General features: G+C 39.8%; 1 protein-coding gene across 3 annotated transcripts in view; it reads right to left on the minus strand.

Annotated features, from left to right (window-relative positions):
- fbxw7 (F-box and WD repeat domain containing 7) overlaps window positions 1-26917 on the minus strand; it is a 115728-nt gene that overhangs the window by 79054 nt on the left and 9757 nt on the right. The window contains exons 2-3 of one of the 3 annotated variants that reach the window (XM_069166836.1): window positions 23185-23341; window positions 15289-15364 (exon numbers count right to left, since the gene is read on the minus strand). Coding sequence is in view for 1 of the 3 variants with exons in the window: in XM_069166835.1 (XP_069022936.1) it covers window positions 4737-4889 (153 nt within the window). In the remaining 2 variants the exon portion in view is untranslated. Of the gene's footprint in view, window positions 1-4736; window positions 4905-15288; window positions 15365-23184; window positions 23342-26917 lie in introns of those variants that run through there. The other 2 variants (XM_069166837.1, XM_069166835.1) reach the window with 2 other exon arrangements.

The raw sequence follows: 26917 nt of genomic DNA on the forward strand, positions 1-26917 counted from the left end.
CTGGGAAAACCTTTTTTTTTAGCTTTAGTTTTCATGCAGTTTAGGGGGGAGAGGATGACCCAGGTTATTTCTGCAGCTGCAATTAACAATGTCACATAAACGCCTCACATGCAAGCTATCCGTAAACACTACAATTTACCAACGTTCCCTGAACGCCTCACATACAGTCTATCTAACAGTAGATGCAGTTTAATTTATCGACCTGAGAGAAACGGCCAAGTCAACCCATGTATGGAGAGATGATGTGGCTCACTGACACCGATGAGATTGACTGTTACATTAACATAGCAAACGTTATGTTTTAAAATCAAAATATGTCAGTGTAGTTAGTGGAATTTGGTGCAAAATAAAAGGCTAATTTTTCTATTCTAATACCGAATCAAATCAGTCCTTTCAGCAAGTTCAGTGCCCAGCTTAAATCATTTTTTTTCACTTTAGTAAAATAAGAAGTCAAATTTTTAATCTTAATTCTAAAATCACTTAAAGGAAAACAAACTTAGTCCATAAATTTTACTTTGACTCAACTTTTGTGTGGCAGCAAAGGATTATGTAAATAAAAGAAAGTGGGATGTGTGACTCGTGGATTTGTCCAGTCCAAGTAGTAGTGGGTTGAGTTGGTAGCATACAAAGCAACTCTATCCTTTTTGCTTTTCGCTTTTTATTATCAATGACTTTCACCAATAGATGTTCAGCTCTAAGACAAAGTTGTCCTGTCACAAAACTCTGTACATTGTGATTCAGATCCATCTCATTGGTGTGCTGCGACATAAACTTCTCATAGTAGTCCATGATAAAGATAAAAGATTTCTTCTAAATAGGTATTTGGCATTATGAACAACCAATGAGGAAAAACTATTTGACTTTTCACTCTTCATCAATAAACGATTCTTTCAGCTTCAGCTATCAGTCGTGTGACATTTTATTATTGGAAATATGAGGTCATTGGGTCCCTACTGGCTATACAGTCTAAAGAAACTTTTTTTTTTTTTTTTTTTTTTTTTTTTTTGTTAAATTGCTCATAATCTTCGTTAATGTAGCTTCAAATGTGCCAATGGGCCCTTTAAATGCCCACATGAGGTCTCAAGCTAATCTTAACTGTGACAAATTAAGAATCAGCTAAGCAGACTGTACTTCCAAATCTCCTCAATGTACTACACAAGAGATGAGAAAATATTTTGGGCAGGCTCACATACTTTATCTCCTTCAGTTCAGACCAATTGCTTTGACCTTGAGGAAAAAGTCACTGGTCCCTTTGTAAGGCTTCTCTTCCTCTTTGCTGTAAAGTCCCGGTGCTGTGGTGGGAAGCATTAGACCTATCTCAGATTGCACAGCCGCCGCCCCCCCCCCCCCCCCCCACCCCCCCGCCCCCCTGCCCCTTGGGACTGCCAGTTCATTGCTGTGAGCTCAGAAAAGTAAGGCTATGAATAGCTGAAGTTGTCCCTGCCTTTTACCGGAACAACCAACATTCTATCATTTGTAACACAGCTTGAAATGTGTTTGTTATTATTGTTGTTTCAGACAGTTGGAAGATGTGCAAACAGGCTGACAGAATAAAAAATGTGGCTCTGATGAAACAGCCAAGATGTGATTCATTTATTAGCAGACATTTTAGAGTTCCTGTTCAAAAACTTAAATGACAAGCACAAAATTATTTCAGAATACCAGCTCTTATAATTACACCAACTGTTTTTCTCTGAAAGATTAAAGAGTAGTTGGAGGAGAGAGGCTGGTGCAGCAAATACACAGAGAAAACTAAACGCCAGCTACACTTGAAGTGAGCAAAGACTCCGCAGTTTTACACACACACACACACACACACACACACACACACACACACACACACACACACACACAGGTTTCATTCATCTCTTTCTATTGTTAGTCCTGCAAGAGCTGCGACGTGGACAAAAATAGATTTAGGAAACTGGGGAGGGCAGTTGTGAATTTGTGTCTCCTGGTAGAGAGCCTCTTGAGACCAAACACAGAAAACAATATCAGAGTTGTTATGAAATCACAAAAAAACACATGCTTGGTTTAGAGTCAGACAGTCAGCCTTGTTCATCATGAAAAAGCCCTGCAACTTTTTGACAAACGAAGCCCAACTTTCCCACCCACCGAGATTCATCCCTAACTCTGCTGTTCCCTTCAGCTCAATTGACTATTTAATCATCTTTCAGCTCCTTGTTTTGGTTTTCCTGACAGAAAACTCCACTTTTACACTCTAGTCGTTTTTAGACGCAGTAGCTACTCTTTTAAAAAAAAAAAAGTGCAAATAAATGCAACTAACTGGACAACATTGCACAAAGCATTTAGCAGTGACAGGGTTAAGGCATTTTTGGCATCAGCTGGTTGGTAAAGACCAAAAGAAACATAACTCTTTCACAAGAATGTTGTTCTGCTTCTTCTGGATGTGTAATCAGTCAAATATCTGTTTACACATTTGCCAATATTGTGTTTATAGCTTTATTTAATGCCCTAAGTAACAAAAAAAAAAAAAAAAAGACAAACCTGAAACTAATGGAAGCACATGCTGCCTGTATTCACTTTCAATGGCAGTTTGTAAAATGCCAAGTAAGACAGCATCTCCTTAATAGTGCCTTTAAGAGCGTTACTTTCAGCGCTGCTTACTGGGCAAAAGATTTTTCCTTCTGATAGAATAACACAGTCAATGTGTGCCCAGCAGTTTGGCAGTGCACCATACATCCAGATAGTCGCTGGTATAGCTGCTGATGGGGAGTAGGGATTTCTTCAGAGTGAGGTGCCAAGTTGGCACTTCACATATAAAGCCACAGCTGTGGCACAGACACACATGCACATTAATGGAGCCTTGTGCACAGACTCAACATGAGGCTCTTCAGAGCATGCTGTCTACTCTTGGATGGATTTGGACAGAGTTCCCAACATGCTGTGATGGATGTTTAACACAGGTATACATTAATGTGCTATAGACCACAGTAGAGCAGCAGCTAACGTGCCTGTCCAGCCTCACTGCCGGTATCCAGACTTGTTTCATACCTACTGCTTTAGAGGTTAAACCATCGACACAAGTCAAAACCTTCTAGCTTGAGCAAAATTATAACAGTGGACTATTCTTGGTTAAAACCGCTTCAGCGCTCAATCACGACTGATTCAAACTAAACCCAAATGCGGTCACACATACACTATAATCACAGCTGTACTAATTTTGTGCTGGAAGTCAGCAGTTTGAAATTAGCTAAGGCTGCATTGACCTTCAATTTTTTGGGTGATGCTTAATAGTCATACAAATAATTGTGACTAGACTTTTTATCTTTTACTGTTCATTTTATGCCACTCTTACAGTATGAGCCTCATCAAGGTTTGATAAGACACCAACACATTAGGAAGAAGAAGAGCCATAGTTTGACATTGAACACTGGCATATGGCAAATGGTGGCAACAACTCACACCAATGTGACCTCAAAAGAGCTGTTGGAATATATCGGCTGTTGGCAAAGCACAGTGTAGCTATAGGTATAGATTGAGCTGCTGGTGTATAGAGGCTCCAGTATTACCAGTGGGAGGTAAGTGAGGGCTAAACAAACCAATATTTGTGTTTGAAAGCTGAAGGACAAATTTTGCCTCCTGAGTGACTGCAACATGTGACACAAGGGCCGTAATAGGAGTTGAGAATTTTGAAATTATGAATTATTTAAGCTAAGAAATGAAATATAGAGGACGAGTGTCCAGGTTTCATTCAAAGTCTTATAATTCTATAAATACTCAGTGTTTGTTGAAACATCTGTGCCTCGAGTTTAATACAGGAGCTATTAATCGATGGCTCTATTTTGAGCTGGTGCCCTGTGATGTCTCAAAGGAAGAAAGTGAAACTTAAATCCTTGAGCTGGTTGGCTGAGGGACAACATTTCTCCACAGTCATTTACACAGTGATATACTTATTTTTCTATAACAATGCCTTCTCAGGAAAACAATGACTTCAGTTCTGCTGAAAATGACATTAGGGTTTTGTCTATAAGCTCTACGCCTCCTCTAAAACTGTCAGTCATTATCTATTTTTCAATTGAATTGTTGCCACGCAACAGCTCCATAATACCACAACATTTTCCTCTACGGATCTCTATCATCATTCATGAGAGCGTAAATCTTCTTGGAAATCAAGAGAATCAATCTCCTCTGCTGTGAAAATGGCCAACAGCCAAAGGGACTCTGGAAAGGGACTTACAAAGTCCCACTCAGTGCCAGCTTACTACTAAAACAGTCCTGGGCACAACAAGCAAGGAAGCAGAGGGAACCCCAGAAGCTACAGTCATGCGACAGAAGCCTCCCACTTACATTCACACACTGGACTGCACACGAGCACTCAGACGCACACACAATCTGGTTTGGCTTGTATTTGTTCCATTAGAAAAAGCTTTTTCTCTGATGAGGAGGGGCAGCAATCACTGCAAACCGCAGGCAGACTGAAGGCAAGTCCACTGTTGTCAAGGCAGCGAGACAGCCATTAAATCACCTGGTTCCATTAAAGAATCAATTACTGCTCTGCTCTCCTTGGTAGCACAGTTCTTAGACCTGAAAAACCGTCTCAGACAACGAAAGCAGATAAACAAGGACATTATACTTCACGGGCGGTTCTTTCTGCAATACGCCGGGATGCATATGCTTCTCGCATTGCACACAAATAGCATGATTGCGGTTGATCAGGATGCATGTGGACGCTGCTGTGGCCGTGCCGGTGGGAGCTGCTGACACACTGTTACCTTTGGTTGAGGTGGGTAGCCGGTGGCCAGTCGCTGCAGCTGTTCTGAAGTATGGCTGCAGGAGAGGAGATCTGAGCAGCAAGATGTGCGGCCCAGTCTCTTCATCAGAGAGGAGATGATGCTGCAGCCACAGCCACACATCGACTTGCTCATTAGTAGCCTCGGCTGTTCTGGGGTTAGAAGACGCGTGGAGAAAAGAGGCAGTAGCTGCAAGCTGCAGACACTTCCTGGTCCTTACTGAAATCCCTCAGTTGTCCTCACAGCTCCTGCCTTTTCTGTAATGTATTCCACATGGTGCTGATTCCACAGGTATCCGTCAGAGATCAGGCTGCTTACATCTACGGCACGCATAATACAGATACCGACGCTCACCTTAGTCTACACAGAGGCTATACGAGTTGGGAAGTACAGTTTCTCGGTCCATTTCCCTCGTGAGTCACTTACTCCACTTCCTCTGCTGTACTTCTATCTCTGAACACCACACGCCTCCTGCTACAGCCCTATTCCTTCTTTTTCCAAACTCACTTCAATGCACAAAACATCCTTCTTTGATTGCAAATAACACACAACGTCTGCCACTACTCCTTTCTGTCTCCCACAATTTCCATCCGATTCTCTCCACTCCCTCCGGCTGCGGCGCAAAGAGGATGCTATCCCCATCAACACTGCTGCCTCCACTGTGCACCCCACCACCGCCACCACTAGCTCCAGTGGTAAACCACTCAGACTAAGCTCCTCCAACTTGCCGATAAAAGTGCTTTCCTCTCATGACATTCGAGCTCCGAGTTGCTCCATCAATTGAGGAAGCAGTGGACAGAATATTAGAAGAAATCCAAGCTAGTCTGCATGCACAGAAGGACTGATAAGCAGGGTACAGTGAGGATACGGTGGGGGGAGGGGTCCAGTGTAAGCATTTAGGAGACAATAACAGGAGCAGACAGGATTATTATGGTAATAATCTGTCAGTGCGGTCAAGATGCCGCTGGTGATCAATGTAATAATCAGGGACATAAATGGACACTTTAAGGGCAGAACTGTAATCCTTACAGTGTGACAGTTTCTCTAAATGATCAAGAAAAACGGAAAAGGCAAGTGGAAAATAAACCATTTAGAAAAACTGCAGTCATTAAGCTCGATCACAGTCATTTCCAGATATTAAGCTTTTAATAGAGCAGCTAGATGGAGCACAAGATGATATGGCACACACAGGCTGCATGTCTGATTAGTGCTCGTTCAAACATCCGTAATTCAAGTGCATCCTTTTTAATTCCCTCGCGTGTCAACATCTATGCCGGCTTCGGATCGCCTGCACATTCCCTGCTCACCTCATCACGGATGTTTAACCTGAGGAATGTGCGCGGGGACGGCACACACATTATTCAGCACAGACGCTAATAGTTACCAGAGCTGATGAAGCCGGGAGGGAGAGACAGCGAGTGGGAGGGGCAGTAATAATGGCAAGACAAAGATAGGATGACAATAAACTGAGATGGGGCCCTCTCTGTTAAAGGAGCGGCAACAGCTTGCTATTAATAGTAATACTGTTAAATGACTATTCAAAATCACTGCCAGCTGTAACCGTCAATATGAAGACAATGAACAAGGAGAAAACTGTGAAAATTATATAGATGCTGCAAAAATCTAATTCTGACCAATCAGAATGCAGTTATCCCCCACGGCTACAAGAAGCGCATGTATTTTTCAGACAATATCAGATAATAATGTATTGATCAGTCAGCATCAGAGATGTCACAAGAACCAATACCTCATTACCAAATTGATCCTGAAATTCAGAAAGGTCAGAGTACTTGTTTTTGTACGATACTACAGGAGCCGTAGATGTTGGACAATAACTGCAACATCTCGAACAGCGACAGCAAAAGTGGAAGTAAAGCAACCGGTCCGCTGCGACTTGTGGAAGAAAAAAAAAAACAATGCGACAATCGTGTATGGAGATGTTTTGCTTTTTACAGTTACAGAACAACTACTAGTCGGTATGCAAGCGGTGTCACAGAGCATTTGGAACAAAAGAAGGAAACACCTCAAACCTATCTGAGCAGCTCACATGTTTAGAAAAGCAATGGTCCTCACACAAAGGCTAAGATTTAGATTAATGTAATGAGATCTTTATGTGAGCTGGCTGCTGCTCATAGGGTCAGTAAACTACAATCATTATAGTTCAGTCTGTCTAAATATGATGCTATGTATGTATGTGTGTGTGTGTGTGCGTGCGTGCGTGCGTGCGTGTGTTAGCACATTGAGTTTTTTTAAAATTTTTATAAAATAGTTTATGTTGAAAGACAGATTGATTAAATTTGGTATTTATAATTGTGTACGTTCACTGGTAGCTGTGCATATGACCAAATCTGTAACACCAGGACATCCCTTAATGGTAAGAATCAAACATGGAATTTAAAATAAGACACGATGTCAATGTGTTTATTTAAAATGTGATATGATCTGTTAAAATAGTGATTCTGTGACACTGAGATGTTGAGTTGAAAACAATTGTTTGACAGCTATTTTGGTAATCAATCAGGTTATTTGTTAAAGTTATTTTTTCAGGTAATATTAAACATTTGAAGTAAAATGTGACTTAAAAGCAGGTAGCAGGAAGTTGGCATTTAAAGCAACAGGTTGCCTCACTTCTTCTTTCCCGTCATTTTTACTGTTGTGTAATGTAGAGCAAGAAAGCTGCTGACTTTGGGTATATGACTTCTGAGTATGCTGACAAACAGCTCTACTACTGGCATTTTAATTGTAAATGTGCTTAAGATTGACAGAACTTTAACAAGGCAGGCGCTGTTTGAATGTCTGCTGGCATCTAACGTTGTGGATGTGGAACATCTCACATGCCCACTGTTGTGAACAGCTGAATCAACACAGCTGACAGGAAATAAAAGGACAGATCAATCAAATCACATAGAAAACAACGATTCACAAGTTCAGGACATTTTTCTCCATCTTAGGTGAGTACTGAGTAGCAATACGATCTCTTAAGGTGTGTTATTGTCATCCTACTTTACTGTACAGACATCAGCTGTAGTATCCAATGTACAAACTCACTGTGGACTTTAATCTCAGAACTCACAAGTAGCAGATGCTTCTTTATCTTTCAAGCAACCCACAACCAATTTGTGTCCAATATCCACTCGACTATTTTTACTATAAATGTAGCTGCGGCCCTTCTACAACCTGCTTTGTGTTCAGTTTCAACACAGCAGCAAGAGGTGAATTTAAGTGTGCACCCACTGAGAGTGCAAAAGTGTCTGCACCTTGACTGCCCTCCCTGTTCAGTATTCACCATACCGACTCGAACTTAATGATGCAGAGAGATCCACTCTACAATCGACTGCCATCAGTCCCCCGTTCACATGGGTAGTGCAAACTGACACACACTGTTATTACTCCATCAGTATATTCAGGTGAAGTGCATCATGTTTTGGTGAGCAGCTGTGACCGACCGCCAGATACGGCCAACATAAAAGCTGGTAGAAGAGTAATGATGAGGCACTTGCGGCCGTGCTTGTTCGCTGGCACATCTTTGTGCTGTTGATGGAAGTGATACTAAAAGGAGGGGCAGCGCACTGTGATTCAGCTGCAACAAAGATTTCCTGAAACACCAGGCTGTCATCTCCATGGAACAAAGAGCACATCAGGAGAGAAATGAAACAGAGGCCTCTCTCTCTCTCTCTCTCTCTCTCTCTCTCTCTCTCTCTCTCTCTCTCTCTCTCTCTCTCTCTCTCTCTCTGACCGTCAGAAACAATCTATAAAGAAAGGTATCACACTGTCAAACTGGAAAAAGAAGGCAGGACAATATTCACAAAAGTCCTCCCATCTCAATGCATGCAGTAGCTAACACGGAGGCAGAAAGTGTTTTTATCCAAGCAAAAAAATAAGCATCATGTTCATGGTGATGTTCTTTTCTTACCCCGGATACAGACAGGGCTGGGTGAAAGGGTGCCCTGTTCATTATTTATGAATATTGCTTTTCACTGTGTCAGCTTACTGCCTCTGTATTGATCCATAAAGCAGAGACTCACTGCACCGTCACACAGGGTCTCAGAGGAAGACATAACGACATAAGAATTACATGCTGCTGCTATAGGGAGCATCACAATGTAACAGCATCAGGTCAAGTAGCTTGGCATATGACATAGATATAGATGAATAGATAAATACTTTATTAATCCCTCAGAGGGAAATTTTTATGGCACCAGTTTCACTGCCTTATCATTTGTCCTGTACATAAATTACTATGTCAATTACTACATTAATTCAGCATTGTACAGTGTGCCCCCACAAATGACCTTAAGCACATCATTAACTGAGCAGAAGCTCCACTAATCAACACTGTGCTCTAAAACAGTCTGTAATCTTTTGTTTTTCTCATGTGGAGAATCAAATATTGGACACATCTCTTGATTAATTCACAATAAGTAAACAAATGCAATGCGCATTTTATTTTATGAGGACTGTAAATAACAAAACTCTCCAACAGGTATAATGATTTTTAATCAGCGAGCAAGACAACTTTTGAGAATAAAGGGCCACAAATAAATTTGATGAAGTCCATCAGACATAATCTCAACAGTTGTTGTAACACGAAACAGCAGCCTGAAAGACTTTTCCACTTTTACTGGAACCAAAAGGCAAGTCAGTTATCCCCTGGATGATAACATGACGAGCACACAAACATTTTCATCACTTCAGAGTTACACATTGTTTTGTGAGCAGTGAATGAAAACAATACATCATGTTGTATTATCTCTTTGTGTGTTTTGTTTGTAAAACTCTTACTTTGTTAAGTCAAGTGACGAGTAACTAAAGCGGACAGATAAACGCCATAGAGTTAAAAGTACAATACTGCACTGTAGAGGGGTCCCATGAAATGAAAATACATAAGTACCCAGAATCTGCAATTAACTAAAGTACTTACTTGGTAAATGTACTTCCTCATAGTATACTACTCACATTTTCAAATTAAATCTAGTATTGAACCTAAATCAGTTTAGGTATCTCACCTGTAAACGGGCCGTGTTTAAACCAATTCACAACAAATGTAGTTCTTAAATCCTCAATCACATGTAAGCTGGTGGTATGTTAACATTCGTATCACTGACGGAAATGTTGAGGTTCAAACAAAAACACTGCTGCAGTACCACAAGTACATCAATAATTCTGTTTGCTAAAAGTCAAACTCATCTTTAACTACTGAGCTGAGAGGCCTGCTGCCATTATTCTTGCTTACTGAAAGATGACGTTTTAATGCACTGCGTTTCAACCATGAGAAATGACTCCGGAGCCACCTCCTACACTGGATTGGACGTCTTTCTCTCCGATTCTTATAATACCTGCACTGTGTATAAACTTATGCCAAACGCTGATTCAATATCAGAACTCATCTTTATCAATTTAAAAGAAGGAATACAGACAGAAAAACAAAAAACTGAAACCCCTAGTTTTGTCACAGTGGATGTCATCATGTCTGTGTCAACTAGTCTTTAAAAACCCATTACTTTCTTCTTTTTTAGCAAAACAAAGATGTTTCATCTGCATCTATGTGCTTGCTTTATTATCTTGCTTTTATAAAGTGACATTATGTAACCCTGCCTGCACTCTGACTGCTGGTAAATCTATAGCATGCTCTTCATTGAAAGACTGATGCAGCCACTAATGACACATTAAAGTAGGCTATTGTGGCCAGTGTCCAACAAACAAAGTCCACAACAATAATAAACTCCCCAAACACAAGAAAAAAAATCATTATCAATATTAATGTTAACAAAAAATTACTCACGGAAAATACGCACCAAACACTGGCTGAATCGGTACAGATCAAAAATACACTTTGAAGGAGCAGTTGTCAAATTAACTCCGGTTAATTAAGTGGTAAACGTGTCAAATTGAACATGCTCTCTTCAAACCAATTAGTGGTTGAAACATTGAAGTGGGCTTATGAATTATGTCCTCAATTATCCTTCAGCATCCAGATGTTGACGCGTCGAAAGGAATAACACTCATGAAGTCAAATCCTGTGCGTTAATGTGGATCCTGCATGTTTATGTTGAATATGCACCCACCTTGAATCCATGTATATTTGTGTATGTAAAGTCATAACAAAGACACACATCTTGTTGGTGTGTCGTTTAAAAACCACAACCTATGACCAAGACTGCAGACAGATCTTTTTCTCTGGGTAGGCTGCACTCTAGTGGCCAAAGACTGAAAACTCAAGCAAGGCAACAGCTTGCATCTGCCACTGAGTCAAAGGCAGACTGAGGATTATTTCTCACTAGTTGAAACCATTAAAAGCACCGTCATGTACTTATTAGCATACTGTCAGTGCAGTTGCTTCTCACTGGGTAAATCTGGGATGTTATGAGGCTGTAGCTGATTCTTAACACAATTAAATGGACTAGTCAATCATTAAACATACAGTAAAAGTTACAAAAATCAAACAACACAAAATAGACTTGACCATCATCAGAACTCCTCTCTGGGAATCAGGCCAAAGCAAACGGGACCAGTAAAGTTACTACTTCTTGTCTCCCTAACACAAGGACAAGGTTGGATTTCCTGTTTTCAACAGGGTCTCCAAAGCATGAATGACTGAGAAAGTGTAAACCGCACCCCTCGAAAGCTAACACAGACCATCACACCGACAACCATTGGTTCTTGTTACACACATATTGGTACAATGTAAAACAGAGCAGCCTCAGAGCATCGTGATTAAAAACACTTCATAGTTGATCTGATTATAGACCCCTTGCCCAATATCCCAAATACAGCAGTGAGCTATGACCACAAAATGCCTGATAGGATTCAAGTTAAACTCTGGATATGTGCTACTTCAAGGACCAAGAACATTTTAATTAGCTTGGGGGAGAGGCGGGGGGAGGGGGGGGGGTGAATGCCCTTTACAATCAGCAGTAACAACGCACTGTCAGGTGAACAATAATAAAAAAGGACAATAAAAACCATACAAAAATCTGAAGAATTAAACACAATAAAAGGTCCCAGGACAATTAATGCAGCATCAAATGTTTTTATCGTTTTAAGGGCCAATAGCAGCAGGGACAAAAAAGTTTTCTATTTGTCTTACATGTTGTCAATTTGACTGTACTCTTTGGACAGGCTGAGATCAGACAAGATTGAATGTGCCTTCTTCCAAATCCTAACCCTATACAACGGAGTAAGGTCGTTCGAGGTCGTGGATTCAGCAATTTTGCTGCCGGGACCTATTATTACTTTTTATGTTGAGTGACCCATGCTTCTCATCTTTTGTAACCCTTATCGAATGTCACCTCATTTACTTTTAGTATTTCATCTGCCAGAATTAGTTTATTTCAGTAGTGTTTTATTTAGACCTGTGCTCATGTCCACAGATGAACAGGAAGTTAGTTACGAGCAAAAAAAAAATTAAATTTAAAATGTCATCAAAGCCATTTAAACTTCTTGGACTCCTGAAATGTGCATGAGCAGCAGTTTTGACTGTCCCTAGCCATCCTCCACTATCAATTGTGTGTGCGCTACTCTCTGAAGCAGGCAAAAGGCTGTTCTGAATTATTTACATAGAATGAGTGGGTGAGAGGTGTGGGACTGATTAAAGAGTGACACAAAGGGTATCTAAATCTCAGACTCTTTCAACAGTCTGCTTAGGAAGCAGTTTCAAATTCAAATTGAAAAAGGACCTTTTCAAAAAATATGACAGCAGAGCACTTTCAGCGACAGGAATTCTGCTGCAAACCTTCACCTTTTCTCTGGAAGCTGCGTCGCTATTCTTTCATATGTTCAAAATGTCTTCTGAGGAAGCCAACCAGCAAGAACACACACAGCTCTGCAGCCTGCTCTGCTTTCAAGATCAAACATGACAGTCCTTCTGCTTCTGTAAAAGTGTTTGTCATGTCAGTTTCATGTTTGCTGGATAATTCTAAAATAAAAATATATATATATGGTGAGTTTTCTTAGAGGTCACCGTATCAGGCATTGATGTCTGGAACAAAAGGAGATAGCACTGGGATCCAAATAGGGAAGCTGCACTTGGATGACAATTCAATCCCAAACCATCATCCTGAATTATTCAAACTCCATATCAAATGTCCTTTATCCAGTCCCTGGGATCACAGTAACAGTTTAAGGGGCAAGACAATGTTAACATTTTGACATTTGAGTGCCAGTCTACACTTTAAAAATGCAGCAGAGAGCCAAGCAAGGCACCGCGATGTGCTATCACTTTACCTTTAATTCACCAGTGCGTGCCTGGGATGAATAATTCAAGACTTGGACCTCACTCTTTAAGGAAGAGCCCCCCCCCCCCCCCCCCCCCAGCTCTGAACGCTGAATATACAGACAACACATTAACTGTGGGCTCTCTGCTGAAAACACCTATTTTTGACAACCACACATGCATCAAACCAAAGATATAAAATTATGGCTATTTCTTACAATTAAAAAAAAAGAGAGAGAGAGTTTGATGACGAATGGAGAAGATGAGACATTTGATAATTCTGTCAATATGTTATGCGAGGTTTCCAAGTTAAAAGCATAAAAAACTATAAATAAAAAGATTTTGCAGTGCACGCATGCTTTTTAGTCTCCTTCTTTTACAAATGCCGTTATTAAAATGACCAACACACACCTAGGATGCCTCGGAGTGAATTCACCTCCTGTTTGTTCATAACGACTTCAACAACTTCCACTGTGTCTCGTGCACAAGTGTGAAAGGTCTACTTCCTGCCTGAGACGCTGACAATGAAACACAGGGTGGGGTCTTCCGCACATGCACCAAGCAAACCTTTACTTGGCCTTCTTCATGTCAACGGCTTTTTCTTTTTTCCCCCATTCGATTAGATAGTACACAATTTAAATATCCTCAAATAGGGAGCTCATGTCGACCACACAGTCAGATGTGAGGCTTTTGTTACAATACAGGTTTTTCAGGTCTGTGGAGTTTGCACTGTCACAAAACAAGAGGACAGTAGGGAGCCGATACAATTAGTCCCTGAGGAAAATGTGAAACTATTTGGATAATCACTTAATTGTTTTTATTCTGCTTTAAATTTGGGTTTTGGAACCGTGGTTGAAAAAAAAAAAAAAAAAAAAAAAAAAAAGCCCTTTAAAGAGGATACCTTGGATTTGATACACACATAAGTTTAAATATACATATAACACACATAATATTTATACAACTTGTGGACTGTATGATGAATCAAGAAAATGAAAATAATCTGATGATCAATCAGATAAATTGCCTGTGAATTTCAGTAGACCTGTCAAGTTTCCTATGAATATAGAGTTCATTGCGTTTTGCAACATCAGGCCCCAGAAAAAATTCTAATGTCGTATTGAAACTTGCGGTTTGGAAGCTATGTCTTCCTTTTCGATACAAGCTTCGTCGTTACTGTTGCAGCTTTAAAACAGTGGATAAATGGTGGAAATGGGGAAATAAAATGCATCACAACTTCAGTGAAGTGACTCGCTTCACTTAAAGAATGTGATGCATTCAATCTGATAACATTTAAAAAGTGTAGAAGAGCCACACGACTGAATTATTTTATTCCCATTCAGATTAACATAGGGTTAGACTGGAAGTTAGTCAGATCGAGCCGCAGAAGTCTTTGGAGATCAAAGAGCATGTCCTGTATGCATTCATTCAGAAAGCATGGGAATGTCTCACCAGACATCACGTTTTAAACTTCTGTATACTGTGAAAACAGAGATTGTTCTGGTGGTGATGAGATTAATCAGCAATGTGTGAACTCGTTTGGCTTGAATGCAACATATTTATATGTACAAGTCAGGACTATAAGATTATTAAAGACATGGTTTTTCTTCTGTATTTGAATATCTTCATATTTCCAACCGATCCAATAGTATTTCCCATAGTCTGCGACTTGTTTATGGTGGTTGATGCTGTGGTGGAGAGGAAATGAGTTCACTTGACAACAGACACTTGCGTGGGAAATGTGTTGCTAGGAAACAACTGGGCTCCAGCTTACCTCTGATCAGCTGTTGACAACACCAGACAACAAACACTAACATGGTATCAACTTAAGGCTGTTTCTAATGTTTGGGAAGGTGCTTTGCAGCATTTGTGGCAGTGTAAAACTACGAAAGGGTCTATACTTTTAGCAAACTGAATGCCTTGCTTGAAAATTATGGAAATGTCATACTACACTATTGCTTGTCATAATATCCTTATTTGTTTTGCTTACTGTTAGTCTCACAGGTTTTATGTTCTGACAACAAAGTCAATACAATGCTGTTCATACACAAAGGAAAAGACTTCATAGACCAGAATTTTAAGAATTCATAAAAAGGAACCTAATATATGTCACATATCTGCAGCCATGTCAGGTATATTTTGATACCCTGTGATACACTGAGGAGAAATTTGTCTTTTTTTAATCATCTACAGACAAAACACACAGTCTCACCCATTCAAAACTACCACAAATCTCACCATGCCATAAGCACTTCACTGACCGCAAGCTGCACACAAAAACTCCCTGAGCCCTGAGAGAGTGACACAACTACCAAGTTCACTTACAGTTCTCTCCGTCTGTCTTTGTTCAGGCCACAATTGGTCTTCTCCACTCCAGGTCCGACTCCAAGGGCTTGATTTTCTGTAGACAAAGAGAGAGAAAGAGCTGTCAGCACAGCAATCTCAGGGGTCATCGAAGAGTTAACAAGCCACGGGGCACCTGGAATACAAGAGGAGAAAGCAGGAAGGCCAGAGGAGTGAGATAAGAATGATGGGATTTCACAGTTTATCCCTAAAACCCCAGGCAGAACATGCCAACTCTTCAAAAGGTTTGCCAGAAAAAGAAAAGAAAAAAAACTACAACAGAACAATTCAACAACCTGAGACAACACTCAACACCTGCATCAGCATGTAACGGTGAGTCACCGTCACACATGCGTCAGTTCTTCCTCTGTTTTGTCTGATGGGGAGTGAACTACAGGCAACCCGTGATGACAAATTTTTGTCGTAATTTGTGAAAATCTGAACTGTAATGATGTTACAGTTAAGCAGCATACTTTCAAAAGAGGATAAAAACATTTCTGGACATATTTGAGAGAAACTGGTTGGAAGTTTTTCTTGACCTACTTACAGGAACGATTCATGGCCCTTCAGGTTATAAAAAGAGTTTTTTACCCTTTTCCAAAAAAAATTTAACAAAAACTTTTTACAACAACTTTCAGCATCTGGTAGGATTCATGGTGCAGTTTGTATTTAGATTTGCTTACTAGAGATACTACTGGTTCCAAATACACATTACGCACACCATTTGATTATGCAGGAGTGTCCGGGGCCAGCTCCTGCATACTCAAAGGGTTAATGGACTGCACTTATATATAGCATTTTCATTGTAGCAGTCTAGAAAGCACTTTCCCATTTGTGCCTCCCATTCAAAAGGCACATTCACAAACCAATGGTGACATTAGTTTTCTGTGTTTCGTGGCTCCGGGTTTGATGATGGCAAATGACTGAAAATGTTAACATATTTGACATAAGTCCCATTTCCAATACCAGTACTGGATCGACCAGAACTTTTTTGAAACCCCTCCTAAATACAAAGTTGTTAGTACAGCGACGCAACATAAAACTGCCGAGATGTCATCTTCAACACACACTTGAACAGTGGGGGATATCGAGGGGATGCTGTTCTTGCGATCGGTATGAGACCGATTTTCTTTCAGAGGAGTCTGAAAACAGCGAGACAAAAGAAACAGGAGAGTATTCAGTGAATAAGAAAAATTGTGACTGCTATAGTAGCTTGACTAGTTAACAATAGAGGGTTTGTGCAGGATGTCCTGTGTTGTGCACGCAGAGTCAGTGATTGTGATGATTTTCTCTGACCAATCAGTATACCCTTCAGTATCGGCTCCGCTCACTTGGCACCTCAACAAAAGTGATATTAAAAATAGTACCAGGTACTATTCAAAATTTTTGCCAAAATAGAAAACCACAAAAGTGAGTATAGTCGAGATGGTACTGGCAGTGGAAAAGGGTTATAGGGAGATACAAAAAAAGCTGATGAAACTATGTTGTTAACTGCACTGAAAGATATTAGACCATCAGACAAAAAGAAACCACTACAACGACCTTATAATTTCTAAAACAAAATGTAATTTTAATATCAGTTTGAATTTAAGCAGGCCACACCTGTCACATGTGAATGAGTTTTGAGGATAAAGGGGTAAGTCTACACCAGTGCTGCTGCTAGCACCCAGTCCCAGAGTCCCTGTGATCCTTCTAACACAATCCACATGTTCAACCACTGGAATTCTCAACCTTAGATCAACACCGCACAAACTGGCCAAAAGTGATTCACTTTTTATGCACCCTGGGGTATAATTTGCTTAACAACAGGTCAAAACACAAAGGTGTTTTAATCTGAGAAACTGAGCTGATGGTTTTAAGATACCTAAAAATATAATTAGGCCCACGAGACTCCCGTGAAGCGCCAAGGAGCTGCCTTGTGTAGAGAGAAAGGGATAGTTGACGTAAACAAAATGGGATATGGACACATTGAGTTCTGGGAAATGAACAGATGCCCAGACAGGCTCTCCAGCTGTTTGACATTTGATAACTGTGAGACAGCGAGATAGTGGACAGGCAAGGTTCACAATTCAGGATTGTTACAGGCTTTATTTGGAGTGAAGTGCAAAGCAGGAATTCATTGATTGTGTAATGATGTTGCATAAAGCTACTGCTAGATGTTTCCAGATGTGGTGAAAGGTTAGAGGCTGCCGAGGACAAAGAGAAAAAGTTGAAAAATTCAGTGGAAACTGTGCTAACAGTCAACACGGTAAATGAACTGTAAAATATTGGGAATTTTCAGACAATATATGTAAACAAAAAGGACTCCTCTCCAGAAAAGGTGAAATCAGTGAGGAATACTTAAATATGGAGACAGAAATTACATGATCATAAAAATATCTGCTTCTAATGAGGCAAATTAGCACTCCTCCAAAACCACTCTGACTGAAGAGTAAAGCACAAAGTGTCAACTTATTCTTGCTGTAAGAATTGGAAACAAAAAGATTTGCCACTTCCTTCTGCAAGCTGCAGGTTGGCAGACTACAATATTGAGAAACTACATAATCACTTTTTAACTCGTCTGCCAAAGGGATAAACCCGGAGCTTTCTAGGAAACCTTCTAAATGTTTCTCGGAGGACTCGGAGGGAAGCAAGCACAAAGGTTATGGATGCCTGCTACTTCAGTCTGGGTCTGCTGTGTCAGGATGTGCCAAATAAAAATGAGTCCACGTGGAGGAATGAAGCTGCAATGTTTCCTGGACCTGGATCAGTCTGAGTAACCCACGGTCAAAACATCAGAGAGGGGCCTGGAGGTATGCAACAGCTCTAAGTTTACAAAATCTCTGCCCTATTTAAAAATGCCCTCTTAATAGGAGGAAGATAACAAAAGTTAAAGGTTATTCAACATGTAAATGCGCTGATATGTGCATTAATTCTAAGGAAGCATGTGATCAGTCTCTCATTCAGGTGTCTAATGTCATGATTTAAATTTTAAAAGTCAGCTCCTTTTCTCTTCAGTCTTTTACGTAATGCTTAATATCATTGTTAAATTACAAATTAGCAAACAAATAGCAAAAGTTACATAACGAATAACTAAAAGTTGCAACAAAATACTTTGAAATATTGACAAATAATAGAATTTCACTAGACTTTGAAATTTTAGGTACATCTTTTGAAATCTGTGGTTTAAACTTAAAGTGAAGAAAGAACCCAGTTTGAAACTTTACCAATAAAATAAGTATTTTAAGGTAAAGCAGCCTTAAGTGTTTTGACTTCATTATGAAAAATTGAATGGGGGAAGACGGCAATGTAACAGAAAATTATTGCTAAAGATTATACAGCCTGTTGTCATAACTTTTAAAATCAGTAACAACTGAAAGTTAATTATTTTTGGAATCAAATTTTAGATCTCAAAATAGGAGCTGCTATGTCCACCGCAATCCTAATTTCACTTACTAAACACACATATCGTGTACACAACCATGACAGGTGTTACAGGAATGCCTTTAATTCCTGGTGCAGGTGTGAACTTTCAGCCTGCTCGGGGTGGCATGTTCTCACACAGCAGTGCTGTTACAGATTATTAATGAAACAGGCCTCGCCTCGTCACATTAAGACGTGGCTCATTCTGTGGTTTTTAGCATTTAGGTTTTGGTTTCAAAGATCTGTGGACCACATGGGAGCTTCATCCTGGATGTTTCTTTGGTAAATGAAAACCGCAGATGATTTATGGGTGAAAAGACAAAAAGCGCAGACACACAGGGGAATCTTTAAATTAGCTACATTGACATGGCCTTTGGTTATATGGCAGCTTATGATTTACTCTCGGTACGCATGCTGAGATGGGTCCAGCTCTGTTAAAGTCAGTGAACTGTCTGGAGCAGCTGCAAACTAGCCAGCAGTACGAGGAGAATGAAAGACACTTCATAAATCAGTGCTGGAATGCAGCCTCATTTCCTCTGCGGCCCCACCTTCTCAACAAACAGCTTCTTCCTACAAATCCACGAGCTTTCTACACCCGGCAGCTGAGACCTGACCATCACAGTCATGACACAATCTGTAGCTGGGAGTCTCAGCAGCTTTCCTCGCAGCAAAGTAGTTCACATTTCAGTCATGCAGAGCAATGTGCTGCTACAAAACAAAACAAAAACTAATGAGAGAGTAGGATGGTACGTGACTACGTGTTTGGGGCAACTGTTAATAATTGTTATTACAACAGAAGAAAATCAGTTCAAGCTTTTGCAGACATGAAATATATATGATATATATATATATCATATATATATAATATATGATATATATTATATTATATATATATACATATATATATATATATCATTTATACAGTGGTGTGAAAAAGTGTTTGCCCCCTTCCTGATTTCTAATTTTTTTGCATGTCTGTCACACTTAAATGTTTCAGATCATCAAACAAATTTAAATATTAGTCAAAGATAACAAGTAAACATAAAATGCAGTTTTTAAATGAAGGTTTTTATTATTAAGGGAGAAAAAAAATCCAAACCCACATGGCCCTGTGTGAAAAAGTGTTTGCCCCCTAAACCTAATAACTGGTTGGGCCACCCTTAGCAGCAACAACTGCAATCAAGCATTTGCGATAACTTGCAATGAGTCTTTTACAGCGCTGTGGAGGAATTTTGGCCCACTCATCTTCGCAGAGTTGTTGTAATTCAGCCACATTGGAGGGTTTTCCAGCACGAACCGCCTTTTTAAGGTCATGCCGCAGCATCTCAATAGGATTCAGGTCAGGACTTTGACTAGGCCACTCCAAAGTCTTCATTTTGTTTTTCTTCAGCCATTCAGAGGTGGACTTGCTGGTGTGTTTTGGATCATTGTCCTGCTGCAGAACCCAAGTTGGCTTCAGCTTGAGGTCACGAACAGATGGCCAGACATTCTCCTTCAGGATTTTTTTGGTAGACAGTAGAATTCATGGTTCCATTTATCACAGCAAGTCTTCCAGGTCCTGAAGCAGCAAAACAGCCCCAGACCGTCACACTACCACCACCATATTTTACTGTTGGTATGATGTTCTTTTTCTGAAATGTGGTGTTACTTTTACGCCAGATGTAATGGGACACACACCTTCCAAAAAGTTCAACTTTTGTTTCGTCAGTCCACAGAGTATTTTCCCAAAAGTCTTGGGGATCATCAAGATGTTTTCTGGCAAAAATGAGACGAGCCTTAATGTTCTTTTTGCTCAGCGGTGGTTTTGGTCTTGGAACTCTGCCATGCAGCCATTTTTGCCCAGTCTCTTTCTTATGGTGGAGTCATGAACACTGACCTTAACTGAGGCAAGTGAGGCCTGCAGTTCTTTGGATGTTGTTGTGGGGTCTTTTGTGACCTCTCGGATGAGTCGTCGCTGCGCTCTTGGGGTAATTTTGGTCGGCCGGCCACTCCTGGGAAGGTTCACCGCTGTTCCATGTTTTCTCCATTTGTGGACAATGGCTCTCACTGTGGTTCGCTGGAGTCCCAAAGCTTTAGAAATGGCTTTATAACCTTTTCCAGACTGATAGATCTCAATTACTTTCTTTCTCATTTGTTCTTGAATTTCTTTGGATCTCGGCATGACGTCTATCTTTTGAGGATCTTTTGGTCTACTTCACTTTGTCATGCAGGTCCTATTTAAGTGATTTCTTGATTGAGAACAGGTGTGTCAGTAATCAGGCCTGGGTGTGGCTAGAGAAATTGAACTCAGGTGTGATAAACAACAGTTAAGTTATGTTTTAACAGGAGGGGGCAAACACTTTTTCACACAGGGCCATGTGGGTTTGGATTTTTTTTTCTCCATTAATAATAAAAAAAAACTTCATTTAAAAACTGCATTTTGTGTTTACTTGTGTTATCTTTGACTAATATTTAAATTTGTTTGATGATCTGAAACATTTAAGTGTGACAAACGTGCAAAAAAATATGAAATCAGGAAGGGGGCAAACACTTTTTCACACCACTGTATATATAATATAATTAGTTGTGTACTAATGAATGTCCAGCATAACACCATCAGCACCAACAACCCGGACCATTTTGGTTCCTAATATACTCATTTGGCATTGCAACACACAAAACATAGTAGGCACGCAATATAGTTTTTCCATTTACAATCACAAAAGTCGCCATGATAACTTGAGTCGGGCTAATTTGCATCACATCAACAATCTACCTGCAGATAAAGTGTTACCAAACAGGAAAGAAAAGCAATGATCCTGGTTAAAAACTGAAAATAGGCTTTCTCTGTGAGGATATGGAAATGTGACCTTTGGTCAGTTTCACACCAAAGCTCATGGAAGTAAAGTTATAATTACTGTAAAAGACACCCATGGTGTTGAAGCTGAGACCAGTGTGATTGTGAGCTAGTTTATTGTAAACACTAAACTGTTAATGTCGCTGTTTCCACTGATGGTAGATGGCAGGTTTGTGTAATGTTTTACTGCACACTTCCCATCTGTTAGTTCTGCTCCTATCTAATAAAGGCACAATGCCCCAAAAGAATCATCTTAAAAAAAAAAAAAAAAAAAAATTAAATTTAAAGGGGTAAATTAGCTTTCAATGATAAGCAATCATTTTCAAGCTTAAAAATAATCGGCATGTAGGTCACATGTTGTGACTTGCCTCTACAGCAACCGAGCTCCTGAGTATGATGATTTCTTTTTTCCAGTAGTTAATGAAGTTAGACTTCCACTGAATTTTACATGCAGTCTTACACAATTATTGTTTTCTCTGCATCCTTTTCTCCTATGATATTACATGGGATTTATAGATTTGGTAAGATTCCATCTGGGTCCTGATTACACACAAGACATGCTTGTATAACAGTCTTGTATCACCAGAGATGGTGCGTGTCAGAAATCCACAGGCGGACAGAGATGTTCTCGGAGAGCAGAGTAAGAAGTGTTATGTCCCAGAGGAACCTAAACAGCAATCTGCTGTTACCATGGAAACACTGATAGGCCAACAGATGCCATGACTCTAAATATCAGAAAATACATACACTTAAATAGAGCAGCCATCCACTGATGTTATATTTGTATGGGTTAAATACATAAATGTCCAAAACTGGATACTACAGTTTATGTAAAGGCATTGATTTCTCAGCAAGTTTTGAACCTTTCTATTTTCAAGCATGCACAAAAGTCATGCCATATTAATTACTAGACCTATTTAGTATTTCTGCAGCTTGGCCCAAAAGTGAGTCAAACTGTGATCTACAAAAATTGAGGAAAAAGTAATTGGTTGAGTCAAACTGCTTTTAAAGGGCCTGTAGACGAATACAGAGTTACAACTATAACTTGATAAATTGTTTAGTTAATCATCAGAAAATTAACAGCTATTTTAATAATATAGTTGTCAACATTTTTGGTTGCAGCTTGTTAAATATGAGCATTCTAGGCTTTGCTTCATCACACATTAACTGAATACCTTTGGTTTTTGGACTGTTGGCCAAACAAAATAGGAAATTCGAACACGGGGTTTCAGGAAACTGTAGCAGAGGTTAAAGCAAAAACGATTAGCCGAGGAAAAAAATTGAATTATTCATTTAAAAAAAATACAAATCATTGCAGCCTTAACAAATGTTTTAATTGGTTTTGAAGGATGTCAGAGGCTTTTTGTTTTTATTTAAACAAACAATAGCTGCAATAAAAAATATGCACGCATGTCATTTTCACTTTAATACAACTCCTCCTCAACAGGCCATAAAACACCCACTAACAGAATACCAACAAGTTGATTCATTTCATCTTTTCAAGTTCACAGAATTCATAAATATGTTGCAAGGCAACAGTGCAATTAAAATGCAAGTGTACATTTAAGCCTGAGGCTCTGCAGAACAGTGGAAACTGCAGTTAGAGAAGTGATGGAGAAAAGAAAGAGAGGGGGCCAAACCTGTCAGTCGAGGGACTGTGTAGGGGCTCTGGAAAGGCTTTCCGGTGCTTGGGGGTAAGGGGCACAAACTCTTATCTGCAGCGCCGCAGACCCTTCCCTTTGAAGTGTTGCTGAGCCACCGACTGAGCCAGGGACAGTGAAGGTGAAAGGCAGGAGGCTGGAGAAAATGTAGAGACAGCAACAAAGGTGAGAAAACAACTGAGGTACACACAAGTGCAAAGAAACAAACAAAACATGCCTGCTAATATTTATCTTATGGTGTTAAAAAAAAATAAAAAGCCCCTCAGGCAGCATTTAGAGCAGTTTTGTGGGGCAGAACTAAAACTTTGAGGTCAAACAGCACACGCGTCATTGTTTTCCCTCTATCTTTTTTGTCTTCTTTAGGGTGGCCATATTTCCTCTTGGAGAGGAATGATGAAAGCATATGGTGGCCATGTGTTGGAGAACCACAAGCTGCAAGGTTGGAGGGGGGATGTACATGAGACACAAATGAATGGCAAGGAAAGTGAATCGACAGACTGTTTTGCCCGCTCCCTCTGTTCACTGAAACTCTCTCTCAAGGATAATCCTCTGTAATAGACTTAAAGGCACTTTAACTGAGCTGCCAGCTGCCTGTGTCCACAGCGGAAAGCCACCCAGGTCAAGTCAGAGGGAGGTTAGCACGACAATATAACACATTCCTATAGTGACTCAAATTCACACTGAAATAATCGGATTCCAAATTATGATCACTCATCCTTAGTATAATATGTTGAACTTCAAAATAGCCGCGCAAATATGAGCTATGGAATAATGAGTTGAAAATAAATATTTATAAATCAATGCATATCTACGCTGGGGATGGGAAATCAGATTGAAACGCATAATAAATGCATTTTGGGTAAAGACGGTGCAATCAAATGTTCCAAGACTGATAGTGTTGCTCACCAATGGAGTGTAGTACGGTAATGTGTAGCGAACAGCAGGCAGAAATTTCTATCATGAGTAAGTACTCCAAGTTACATCAGTTGATCAACATCAGCACCAGAGTTACACGTGTTTTGTAACCACTGGTACATTTCCCGATGGACCTGAAACTTGAGCAGAGAGTACAGATTCAAGTTTGAGTCAAACTCAAGAAATCCGCAACAGAGATCCTAGAAATGATTGAGGCGTCTGAGGCAAAACATTTGGCACCAACAACTTGAAATGTGGCAATATAGCAATTGTGTTTTCCAATATGCAATGCGCATACTTGACATGCTGACAAAACTGGACTCCCAAGCTCTGCAGGAGCGCTGGGAACTGTGTTTCGCTGTACAGAGGCCTTGAAGAGGGATGGTGGTCAGATTTAAATCAATTAAGATTTTAGGATGTTATAGTCTGAGAACGTTTTCACAGCACCTCATACATTAGAGCTAAAACAGACAGTGAGCAAACTCAGTTTTCAAGCAAAAATATCAAACTGTTCCAGTTCTCCTATTTTAAACAAAACAATTTGCTTGTTTGTTGATCAGAGACAACTTTGAACTTCCGAAAGTGGAAACTGAAATGTACATTTTCCAGTATTTTCACCCGACAATAAAAAAAAAAAATAGTGCTAATCGAAGGAACTAATTCACACCTCTGCTTAAATTTGTCCAACATGTGATGAACTCGCAGTATGTTTTCAAGCAACAGTATGCACAACCAGAGCAGTACCAACAGAGACTCCACAGACACTTTAATTTGGATAATCAGTAAATAATTCATTCAGAAGGAGGCGAATGTGGGCCAGAGAACTGCAATCAACCAATTTCTGTGTTCCACAGTAACATGAGGAAAAAACATTTTCAGTTCCTACGAATCGGTTTGAATCCTCAAAAAAAAAAAAGGAAAAAAAAAAAGACTGACTTCCCACAAACGGTCGTGTAGGGATTGTATATTATCAGGGAAAATGTTTATCATAAGGTGCACATTATGGGTGAACTTGTTTTACAACTTCACATTTACTGTCGGAAACAACACTGAGAATGGACAGTGAGGTCATAATGAAAAGACGAGGACAGGAGGCGCGGTGACTTTACTCTTTTTTCTTTTTTTTTTTAATGGACTGAATTTGGAAATGAATAATTAGGTCAGTGGTTCTCTGTCTTGGTCCACAGGGTACAAAGACCTGTTGATTTTCCTTCAAGATATCTAATCATGGACTCCTTTAGACACTGGTTGAATTACTGCATTAGGTTTATCCATTCTAACCTCTTTAGAGCAGATGAAATGCGAGCTAATTACTAAATAATGGCTATTAAAGTTTCCTGTAGCAGGTATAACTACTGCAAGATTCAGGTACTCAAGTGATTCTGATTGTCATATACAAGTGTTGTTCTTTTTCTTTCCATTTTCATATTCCAAAAATTAGGAAGCAATTGTAATCCTAATATGGTCACCAATTCCTCCTCTCATTCCATAATGTTGTTACAAAAAGAGATGTCTGACAAACTTTGATTGATTATGATTTTCAATAAAGCAAATCATTCATCCAGAATAATCTCAAAACCTCTAGTGTTCATTAAAAACAACAATTGTGAAGCCACACATGACTATCCTTGTTCGATAATGTGTAAAAGCTCACGTAGCTGATAAACTGATGAACCAAGATGACACAGTCTAACTGTGATGAATTCAACAACAACTGAGCAAGAAGCTGAGAGGATTTAATTCATACCGCATTTTGGAAATATGGGAAGAAAGCCACCAATCAGAATAGTTTAGGAAGATATTTGAATCAGCCACAATGACCTGAGGAATCAGTTCAGAAAAATCCTAAACATTTTTACTGACTGAGTTGAACAAATACAGCAGCGACAAGAGAACTCCCTGCTTGAACGAGACACTTTTTAAAGTACATTTCTCTGAAGTTTAGATGCCCTTTACTAAAGCAGCAAAATAAGAGCACTCAAATTCAAAATATGAAAACTAAACTCCAGCTGTAACCTTTCTATAAAAAGTACAAAACAAAATCAATAACAGACAAGAAAACCACAAACTGCGTAACCAGAGGTACCATAACTCGACTTAAATCCAGGCTTAGTGAACCTGTAAAGAGGTCTCACAGGGTCCTCTCGGACCATGAGACAGTGGGAGACCTCTGACCAGGCATGTAAGAGAAGCCTCCATTCACAAAGACAGACGTTTCCATGCCAACAGGACCTCTGCTGGGAGAGGCCTCTTTTCAAACCGTTTTCATGCTACACCTCTGCTGCAGTCTCAGAGACGGACTGGTGGGCATTTGAGTGGGAATGAGTTGTGGGTGGCAGTGAGGAGATGCAATTGTGTTAAAGCCAGATGGAAAAGGTCTGAGCCTAGAGCCTCAATGCAGTCTGATAGGAAATCACATCAAGGCTGGACAGCTCTGTGTGCTGGAAACTCACTTACATCCTGCCAGATCAACATTTTGTCACGTGAAAAGCTCATGTTTGATGTCAGTGTGCATGCTTTAATGCTGAGGCTTCAAATTATTTTCATTAGTTTCCAATCTATTCATCAGGATTCAATAAGGTGAACAAATATACCACGAGAACGAAAAGCCTTGATCAGAGACTTCTCCTCCACTGTATGTGGTAACCACGAGCTGTATTATACCACTGAATAAATGTATACACATGAATACAAATGAACAACCAAGACTGCTTTTCAGTGGTGTTGGATTTAAAAGGATGGAATTAATTAATACAATAAGTGCTTTGGTTTGTCGGGTATTAAATTCAGTGTTTTA

This window comes from Embiotoca jacksoni, unplaced genomic scaffold (genome assembly GCF_022577435.1).
Source record: "Embiotoca jacksoni isolate LCO1_2020_lvr unplaced genomic scaffold, fEmbJac1.0.p SCAF_4, whole genome shotgun sequence".
Taxonomy (NCBI): domain Eukaryota; kingdom Metazoa; phylum Chordata; class Actinopteri; family Embiotocidae; genus Embiotoca; species Embiotoca jacksoni.